At 52.1% G+C, this 10,000-nt stretch overlaps 2 protein-coding genes across 2 annotated transcripts in view; one reads left to right on the forward strand and one right to left on the reverse strand.

The window, feature by feature from the left end:
- Positions 1–5,722: 5,722 nt before the first annotated feature.
- On the forward strand, positions 5,723–8,674 carry EMWEY_00020510 (hypothetical protein, conserved; the record flags this gene model as incomplete). Its single annotated transcript, XM_013480397.1, has 1 exon — positions 5,723–8,674. The coding sequence occupies one exon, from the start codon at positions 5,723–5,725 to the stop codon at positions 8,672–8,674; it is 2,952 nt and encodes a 983-aa protein (XP_013335851.1).
- A 307-nt stretch (positions 8,675–8,981) lies between these two features.
- The window catches only part of EMWEY_00020520 (DnaJ domain-containing protein, putative), a gene marked incomplete at both ends in the record, with an annotated part of 2,496 nt that continues 1,477 nt past the window's right edge, over positions 8,982–10,000 (reverse strand). Inside the window, 2 exons of the mRNA XM_013480398.1 lie at positions 8,982–9,046; positions 9,501–10,000. The exon at positions 9,501–10,000 is cut by the window's right edge and continues 600 nt beyond it. Of these exons, the coding sequence (XP_013335852.1) occupies positions 8,982–9,046; positions 9,501–10,000 (565 nt within the window). The remainder of the gene's footprint in view (positions 9,047–9,500) is intronic.

Genomic DNA, 10,000 nt, shown 5'->3' on the forward strand with positions numbered 1-10,000 from the left:
AAATATATGTGTGCTGTTTTCTGCAGCAGCAGCTGCTGCTGCTGCTGCAGCTGCTTCCCCTGTTGCTGCTGTTGCTGCTGTAGGTGTAAAGACAACGCGTCCTGTGCGTTAGCAAGTGCTGCTGGAACCGCAGCAGCAGAAGCAGCAGCAACAGCAGCAGCAGCAGCAGCAGCAGCAGCAAGTTCCTCTACGAGTGCTGCTGTTGCTGCTGCTGTTGCTGCTGCTGCAGCTGTAGCTGCGGCACCAAAATGGTTTGTGTATAAGCTGTTGCATGCGCTGTCTCTGTTGTTGCTGCTGTTGCTGCTGCTTCTGGTAGTTCTGTTGCTGTTGCTGTTGCTGCTGCTGTTGTTGCTGCTGCTGCTGAAACTAGAGCAGCAGATCTCCTTAACCTTTTTACACCGTGAGCCGCGGGTGCTGCAGCAACAGCACCAGGAGGAGTAGAGGCGGGAGCGACAGCAGCAGCAGCAGCCGCTGCTGCTGCTGCTGCTGCTGCTGCTGTTGCTGCTGCTCGAGCTGCTGCTGCACCAGATCTTAATTCTGTTGTTAATGTAAAAAACTTATTAGATGGATAGCAGCAGCGTGCCCCTTGACTCCAAAGGAAACGACACTGCTGCTGTTTCTGCTGCTGCTGCTGCTGCTGCTGCTGCTGCTGCTGCTAGTGCTAGTGCCGCTCTGCTGCTGCTTCATGCTGCTGCGGTCCTTTTACTAGAGGCAGCAAATTGTGTTGCTAATTAATACACAATAAAAAGCAAGAAGCAGCAAGATATGGGGCTGCAGCAGCAGCAACATTAGCAGCATCTGCTGCTGCTGCTGCTGTTGCTGCTGCTGCTGCTGCTGCTGTTGTTTATGTGGGTCTGCTGCTATGCAGTACATGCAGCAGCAAGGAACCCCACGCTGCAGCAGCAGCAGCAGCAGAAGACACAACTCCTTTTTGCTGTCAATGAGTCAAGGATATTTAATACAAGACATTAATAAGAATTTGCTGCTGCTGCTGACGCGCACTGCAGCAGTGTTGCTGCTGCAGCTAGTTGCTGCTGCACCAGCAAGAGTAAGAGCAGCAGCAGCAGCAAATGCAGCAGCAGCAGCAATTATAGCAGCAGCAGCACTTTTTAATGAAACACATTAACCTTATTTAACCCCCTTATACTACAACAGCTACAGCGACGGGAGCAGCAGCAGCTAGAGGTACTGCAGCAGCAGCAGCTAACAGCAGCAGCAGCAGCTAACAGCAGCAGCAGCAGCAGCAGCAGCACTTACACCAACAGCAGCAGCAACAGCAGCAGAAACTCCTTGTATAGAGGTCGCCAATAGCTGTAAGGAGGAAACACTCAGCATATCTGCCATCAGCAGCAAGTGCAGCAGCAGCAGCAACTGCAAAGTCAGCAGCAGCGATAGCAGCAACAGCAGCAACGGCAGAAACAGCAGCAGCAGCAGCAGCAGCAGCAATTGATCTGCTGCCTCTGCCTTTTGTCAGCCTTGACTCATCTATTTTTTTTAGAGCAGCAAAACTGCATGTGGGGTTGCTGCAGCACTTCGATACACAGTAAGCAGCAGCAGCAGCAGCAGCAGCAGCAGCAGCAGCAACAGCAACAGCAACAGCAGCAACAGCAACAGAAGCAACACCTGAAAGGTCCAAACCTTCAGCAGCTGAAGTAGTAGAGCTCTGGCCGATAGTCAGCAGCAGCAGCAGCAGCAGCACCACAACCACCACCTGCAGGATCAGCAGCAGCAGCAGCAGCAACAGCAGCAGCAGTAACAAGAGCAGCAGCAGCAGCAGCAGCAGCAGCAGCAGGATGGGTGGGAGTTGCTGTAAGAATACTTTTGGTGTTGTGAAGGAACCAAAAGAAACAAAAAGATTTGCTGATGGAGATAAACCCTGGCCAGGAGAATATTTGTAGGGTTTAGGGTTTAGGGTTTAGGGTTTAGGGTTTAGGGTTTAGGGTTTAGGGTTTAGGGTTTTTTTTGCTGAAATCACAGTTTTCTTGTGATTCCTGTATTGAGTTTATTTATATTCATTGCTGCTGTTGTTGTACTTGCTGCTGCTGCTGCTGTTGCTGTTGCTGCTGCTGCTGTTGCTATGTTTGTTTGCTGCTGCTGCTGCTGTGTGTGTTGGGGTGTACAGTAGTCGTGCTGCAGCACCTGCTGCTGCAACACAGCAGCAATCGGAGATGTTATTATTGCAGCAGCAGCATCAGCAGCAGCAGCAGCAGCCTGCTGCAGTACTGCAGCAAGGAGGTAGCTCATTTGCTGCTGCTGCTTCCTGCTGCAGCACAATTAAGGCAAAAAACAGCAGCTTATGTCCTAACGTTTCTTCCTCAGACATTAAAAGTTGCCGCAGCTCCGCCTCGGCTATGCATGCAGTAGATGACCAGCAGCAGCAGTAGCAGCAGCAGCAGCAGCAGCAGTAGCAGCAGCAGCTGCTGCTGCTGCTGCTACTGCTGCTCAAAACTAGCAGCAGTAGCAGTAGCAGCAGTTGCTGCTGCAGCAGCAGCAGCAGCAGCAGCAGAGGGAAATGTATGGGCTCCCTTGATGCTAAAGGCAACAGATGTAGCCGCATTCCCCACAAGCTGCTGCTGCTGCTGCTGCTGCTGCGTCGCAGCGAAGGGAGCAAATGTGGCTTGCTAAACAAAGCAGCAGCAGAAGCAGCAACAAGAACAGCAACAGCAGCAGCAACAGCAGCAACGCAGCAAAGTATAGTGGCACTGCTTATGCGATTTGTTCCTCTTTTTGTTTTAATTAAATTTTCTTGCTGCTGCATTCCGAGGGTTTAGGGTTTAGGGTTTAGGGTTTAGGGTTTGTTTTTTTCTTTTAGGGTTTAGGGTTTATTAAAGCTGATAGTGCGACAGCTAGTCATATGAAACCCTAAACCCTCACAAACCCTAAACCCTAATAAACCCTAAACCCTAATAAACCCTAAACCCTCGTAAACCCTAATGATTCCTCTTGCCGTTAATCGGCGTTGGCCGTACACCGCAAACCCTCGGGGGTCCTAAAACCCTAAACCCTAGATATTTATAGTCCTTAAAACCCTAAACCCTCAACTACTAAACCCTAAACCCTAATTAGCTGAATCTAGGAAACCCTCAGGCGAGCTAACGCATAACTGCACGGGAAGGAGGTGACTCGAGCTAGTAAAATTCAGGGTTTAGGGTTTAGGGTTTAGGGTTTAGAGGTCATAATAGGTAATTAAGAAGAAATAATTATAAATAATTATTTAATTAAGTTATTTTTATTTATTTATTTATTTTTATTTTTATTTTTTTATTTCTTTCTCTATTGATGCCTCTGGTTGCGGTGACTCATGACGAGACGAGCACAAACCCTAAACCCTAAACCCCAAACCCTAAACCCTAAACCCTAAACCCTGAAAATGGTGAATACTGTAGAAATAGACTTTTTTGTTTATAGAAGACAAAAGAAGGAAGAGAAAATAAGAACAAAAGGGAGGGAGACGCGGAGGTGTCCGTTGGCTTGTGGCTCACCCGGTCCCAAACCCTAAACCCTAAACCCTAAACCCTAAACCCTAGACCTTGAGCTCAAGGAACATAATAATATAAGAAGGTAATAAAATTAGGGTTTTGTTTATATTGTCTCTGTTGTATATTTGTATAAACATTTAGTATAAGAAGGGAGATGATAGGTTATAGCTCTTTCTGTCTTACGTTTGTTGCTGCTGCTGCTGCAGCAGCAACAGCAGCAGCAGCTGCAGCAGCTGCAGCAGCAGCTGCTGCTGTACATCATCGATCTATCTGTCTGTCTCTCGCTCTGTCTCTCTCTCTCTTGCTGCTGCTGTCTTTTCTTAATACGTTGGGTGTATTTGCTGCTGCAGCACAGCAGCACAACAACCAAGTTTAGTTCATGTACCTCTTCCTCCCTCCGTTCCTTCTTTCCTTCCTTCCTTCCTTTTTTTTCTAGGGTTTAGGGTTTAGGGTTTAGGGTTTAGGATGGCGCCAATTCGTTCTGCCTTATGCGTTGCGTCTTTGGGGGTTTGTGGGGTCCTGAGCTCAAGTTTTGCTGCTGCTGCATCTGCTGCTGCTGCATCTGCTGCTGCTGCTGATGCAATTGTTCCATCAATAGAGCCATCAATAGGATCAGGAGGAGGAGGAGGAGCAGCAGCAGACAGTACAGCAGCAGCAGCAGCAGCAGCAACAGCACCATTATTTGATTTATCCCCTGAGGGTATAAAAAGATTTGTTGAGGGTTTACTCGAGGGTTTAGGGTTTGATTCGCGGTTTGTGCTGCTGCTGCAGGACCTGCTGCGTATATTTGAGGGTTTGCTGCTGCCACCAGAAGCAGCAGCAGCAGCAGCAAATGTTGCTGATTCCCTTAAGGATGTGCTGCAGCAGCAGCGTACATTACGTAATAAATTATTATCCCTGCAGCAGATAGCAGCAGGAGATAAATTAGCTGCAGGAGAGCTGCTGCTGCTGCAGCAAATTGCTGCTAGATTATGGCAAACTTATGCTGCACTAGAGGAGGAAGCTGTGCTGCTGCTGCAGCAGCTCTCGTTGCTGTTTAGGAATTTATTTCCTGCTGCTGCTGATGCTGCTGCTGCACCTTTCCCTACACTTAAGGAACTGCAGCAGCAGCAGCAGCAAACACTCAAACAGCTCATGCGTCTATTCCCTGATATACTTAAACAATAATTTGCTGCTGTGCAGCAGCAGCAAATCCTGCTGCAGCTAATCCTGCTGCAGCTAATCCTGCTGCAGCAGCTGCTGCAGCAGATACCATCACAGCAGCAAAATCACCTGTAGAATTTGCTGCAGCAGCTGCAGCAGCAAATACTGCTGCAGCTGCGGCGGCACACAGATGAGAAGGGCGCATCAGCATATGATTGCCCTTTGCTGCTGCAGCAGCAGCTGCTGCAGCAGCAGCAGCAACAGCAGCAGCAGCAACTGCAGCAGCACGAAAGATGTTTTAAAGGAATTTTAAGAATTTTGTTTGTGTTTAATACTCATCGTAAACCCTAAACCCTAGTAAACCCTAAACCCTAATAGACCCTAAACCCTAATAGACCCTAAACCCTAGTAAACCCTAAACCCTAGTAAACCCTAGCTGTACACACACCTGTAGGTAAATAGATACATTTGCTGCTGCTGCATAACTTGCTGCTGCGGTCGAGTTCCTTGCTGCTGCTGCTGCTGCTGCCGCTGCTGCAGTGACCCAGCACTGCCGTCGAATGCTAAACCCTAAACCCTAAACCCTAGACAGGAGGCACTAAACCCTAAATTTTAGATACAAAGCCCTTAATGGCAGAAAGAGCTAGCGAGAGCAGCAAGGGCAACAACAGTACCAGCAGCAAGAGCAGCAACACCAGCAGCAGCAGCAGCAGCAGGGCCCCACACCGCAGACCTTTGCTGCAGTGGCGTTCTTTTCTTGTTATTAATTATCTATGAGTCTAAAAAATAAATTATTAAAGACACAGACGCCGTCTCGTGCTGCTGCTGCTGCTGCTGTTGCTGCTGCTGCTGCCACTGCTGCTGCCGACAGCGTCGTCTTGGAACAGCACTGCCGATCCGGCTGCTGCTGCTGCTGCTGCATGCAGCAGCAGCAGCAACAACAACAACATTGAAATAACAGAGTTTGCTGTTTTTTGCTAACTGATGCAGGGTGTACTAAATACACTACAGTACAGCAGCAGCAGCAGCAGCAGAAGCTGAGCAGCTCTACCTGTCACAGAGCAGCAGCTGCAGCAGCTGCAGCAGCAGAGCTGACGGCGATGCAGCCAATAGACTTTGCTGCTCTTCTTGCGGAAGCTCGCGCTGCTCGCAGGAAACAGAAGCAGCAGCAGCAAGAGCAGCAACAGCAGCAACAGCAGCAGCCACAGCAGCAACAGCAGCAACAGCAGCAGGAGCAACAATGTGTAGACGGAACTACCCCAGAGAGCGGCAGCAATGGCAGCAACAGCAGCAGCAGTAACAACAGCCGCAATAACAGCAGCAGCAATAAGAGCTGCAGCAGCCGCCAGATCAGCAGCAACAAGAGCAGCAGCAGCAGCAACAGCAGCAGCGGCAGTGCCAGTGCTGCGCTGCAGTGGTCTGGCTGCTGCACATCTTTTGTCTTCAATTTGCTGCAGACACAGAAGCCTCTGCAGCAGCACCAATTGCTGCAGCAGCTACGGCAGCAGCAACAGCAGCAGCAGCAGCAGCAGCAGCCACAGCTGCTGCTGCTGGATTTCCGCAGCGCAGATGCCTTTAACAAATGCCACATAGCCCAGGCAACGCATGCAGAGGAGCTGCTGCAGCAACTGCTTGTGCAGCAGCAGCAGCAACAGCAGCAGCAGCAGCAGCAGCGGATGCGCATTATCGCGTATGTGGAGGATGAAGAGGCAACGCGGCGCTTTTTTGCATCTCCTGAGCAGCAGCAGCAGCAGCAGCAGCAGCCAATAGGCAGCAGCAGCAGCGACAGCAGCAGCACCACCACCAATAACAATATCAGCATGAGCAGCAGCAGCATGCATAAGCTGCTGCAGCTGCTGCTGCAGCAGCAGCAGCAGCAGCTAGAGCTGCTGTATATATCTGTGGGGTTTTGTGGCTTTTTCTCTGATTATAACTTCTTATGTCTTAGTACTGCAGCAGAAGCAGCAGCAGCGCAGCAGCTGCATGCAGCAGCAGCAGCAGCACTCATGAGTTACCCTCAAGAGGTATTCAGAGTCCCGTCAGCAGCACCAACAGCAGCAGCAGCACCAACAGCAGCAGCAGCAGCAGCAGCAGTGCCGTTTACGGGGCTGTTTGTGGGGAAACCGCTGCATGCAACTAGCAGCAACGTGCTGCTGCGGTTGCAGATAAAGCATTTGCTAGACCTTTCCGCTGCTGGGCTCAGCAGCAGCAGCAACAGCAGCAGCAGCAGCGGGAGAGGCAGTATGACTTGCTGCTCATGCTGCTGCTGCTACTGCTGCACTTGCTGCAGCAAAGCGTCTCCTCAAGCGCCATCTGTATGGCGCCCAGCAGCAGCAACAGCTGCTGCTGCTGCGAACTCTCCTGCTGCTGCTGCTGCGCTGCTGCAGTACTCTGTAGATGTTAAGGAAGTGCAGCAGCAGGTAATGCAGCGGCTAGGTCTTACTGGCTGCTGCTGCAGCAGCAGCAGCAAAGGCAGCAGCGGCAGAAGCAGCAGCAGCAGCTGTTGCGCAGGGTCTGTGCTGATTGTAGCCGACGACGACGCATGCAGCCGCAGCGCAGCAACCCTTGTCCTTGCTGCTGCCCTCAGCAGCAGCAGCAGCAACAGCAGCAGCAGCAGCAGCAGCAGCAGGGACCCGATGGGGGCTCTAGCTCAAGTACTCCGCAGGTGGAAGGATGCGCAGCTGCTGCCGCAGCACATGCAGCAACTGAGGCTCTGCAGCAGCAGCAGCAGCAGCAGCAGCGGCAGCAGACCCAACCAAGCCCGGCGCAGCAGCAACAGGAGCAGCAACAGCCGACGCCGGCGCAGCAGCAGCAGCAGCAGCAGCAGGAGCAGCAACACACAAGAAGAGGATGGCTTGCTGCTGCAGCAAGCAATGGCAGAAACCCTTACAGTGTATACTGCACCAAAGACACCACGCCTCTCTGCTGCTGCTGCTGCAGCAGCAGCAGCAACAGCAAACACTGCTGCTGCTGCTGCTGCTGCTGCTGCTGCTGCTGCTGCTGCGTTTCAGACGGCTTTAGTCCGGCTGCAGCAGAGCGGAGGCTTAGTAGACACACATGTAGCGCAACAGCAGCAGCAACAGCAGCAGCAGCAGCAACAGCAGCAGCAACAGCAGCAAATGCAGCAGCAGGGGCTAGACGATGCTGTAGATGCTTTGTTGAGGGCTTTGTGGGGAGGAGGGGAAGCAGCAGCAGCAGCAGCAGCAACTCGCAGCTTTGCTGCTGCTGGTATTCAGCCTGCTGCAGCAGGAGGCAGTGTTCTCTGCTGCTGCTGCTGGTTGCTGGCAGACCTTATTGGACTACTCTGCATGCATGCGCAGGAGCAGCAACAGCAGCAGCAACAGCAGTACGAGGCATTCGGCGGCCTGCTGCTGCTGCTGCAGCGACTGGTGAAGGATGAGCAGGCAGCAGCAGCAGCAGCAGCAGCAGCAGACTGCTGGAGCCCAATTGGCGTCGCCCTCTTAAATGCCACCATCTTCTGGCAGCAACAGCAGCAACAGCAGCAACAGCAGCAGCAGCAGCAGCAGCAAGGCGAACAGCTGAGGGAGTTGCTGCTGCTGTTTCTAGGCATTGAGGGCGAAGCCCTACTTACTGCAGCGGAGGAAGCCACCACCAGTGACAGCAGCAGCAGCAGCAGCAGCGACAGTAGCAGCAGCAGCAGCGACAGCAGCAGCAGCAACAAGGGAGAGACTCTGTACGGCATTCCTTCTGAGGGTCTTCGCTGTGCTGCAGTTGCGCTGTACTGCTTCTTCCTGCAGCCTCTGCTGCTGGATGAGCAGCAGCAGCAGCAACAGCAGCAGCAGCCGCTGCTGCTGCAGCAGGGGAAGGTGCAGCACACCATTGACGAGCTACGTAAGTCTAAATGGGGTTGTGTTGTTCCCTCTCTTGCTGCTGCTGCTGCTGCAGCAACTGCAGCAGCTCCATCTGTCTCCCTCCTATCCAGCAGCAACAGCAGCAGCACCAACAGCAGCAACAACAGCAGCAGCAGCACAGTGCCAGACACGTTGCAGACCGTGCTGCGGCCATTTGTGCTCCTGCTGGATGAAGCCTAGCTGCAGCAGAAGCAGCAGCAGCTGCTGCAGCAGCAGCAGCAGACAGCATAGCAGCAATATGTTTTTGCAGTTGGGGTGTATGTGCACCTCCAGACTTAACCTAAACCCTAATCGGGAATTAAAACCCTAAACCCTAAACCCTAGACAAAACCCTAAACCCTAAACCCTAAACCCTAGTCGGTAGTCTGTATAGTTTCAAATAATAGGCAGCAGCAGCAGCAACTTGCTGCTGTTGCTGCGCTGCTTCTGCAGCAGCAGCAGCTGCTGCTGCTGAGGAGGTGTGCTGCTGTTGCTATTGCTGTTTCTATTATTCCTCCTGCTGCTTTTTCTGCTGCTTTTTTTGCTGCTGCTGCTGCTGCTGCTCCTGTGGTCCTGCAGCAGCAGCAGCAGCAGCAGCAGCAGCAGCAGCAGCAGCAGATTTATAAGGAAGAGCTAGATAGCGGAGATATCCGCTATTAAAAATTGCATACTTTCTTCTTTTGTCTCCATACAACTCCAACCTGCAGCAACACATACACACCCTGCTGCTGCTGCTGCTGCTGCTGCTGCTGCTGTTGCTGCTGCTGTTGCTGCTATTGCTGCTAGGGAGCAGCACCAGCAGCACAGCCATGAATTATCACCCAATAACCTGCTTGGTGTACTGTATCTATTAGCAGCAAAATACAGCAGCAGCACCACTAACAACGAACAACAGCAGCAGCAACAGCAGCAGCAACAGCAGCAGCAACAGCAGCAGCAGCAACAGCAGCAGCAGCAGCATACCATCTTTTTGCTGCTTGCTGCTGTAGGAAGAGGACAGGCTCAATCCTATTTCCTTCTTTCTTACTAAAACTCATAGAAGGGAGAGACACAGCAGCAGCAGGTAAGGAAGCAACTGTATATACACTAGCCCTTCTCCTGCTGCTGCTGCTGTTGCTGCTGTTGCTGCTGCTGTTCGTGCTGGTGCTGCTGCTCCTTCTGCTGCTTCTGTTGTTGTCCCTGTTGTTGCTGCTGCTGCTGCTGCCGTCGGATTCCTTCCCCCAATGATACCGTTGCTGCTGCCATTTGTGCTGCTGCTGCTGCTGTTGCTGCTGCTGTTGTTGCTGCTGCTGCTGCTGCTGCGGGTCTGTCTCTCCATCACTCTCATCATCGGTGTCAAAAAACTTGGACCGTGCTGCAGCAGCAGTTTTAGCTGCTGCTGCTGCTGCTGCTGCTGCACCACTACCACCACCTGCTGCTGCTGTTGCTGCTTGTGAACCTGTCACCTTTTCTGCTTCTGCTGCTGCTGCTGTTGTTGCTGCTGCTGCTGCATCTGTTGCTGCTGCTGCTGCTGCCGGAGTATCTGCA

Source organism: Eimeria maxima, genomic scaffold (genome assembly GCF_000499605.1).
Source record: "Eimeria maxima Weybridge genomic scaffold, Emw_scaff189, whole genome shotgun sequence".
Lineage (NCBI taxonomy): Eukaryota > Apicomplexa > Conoidasida > Eucoccidiorida > Eimeriidae > Eimeria > Eimeria maxima.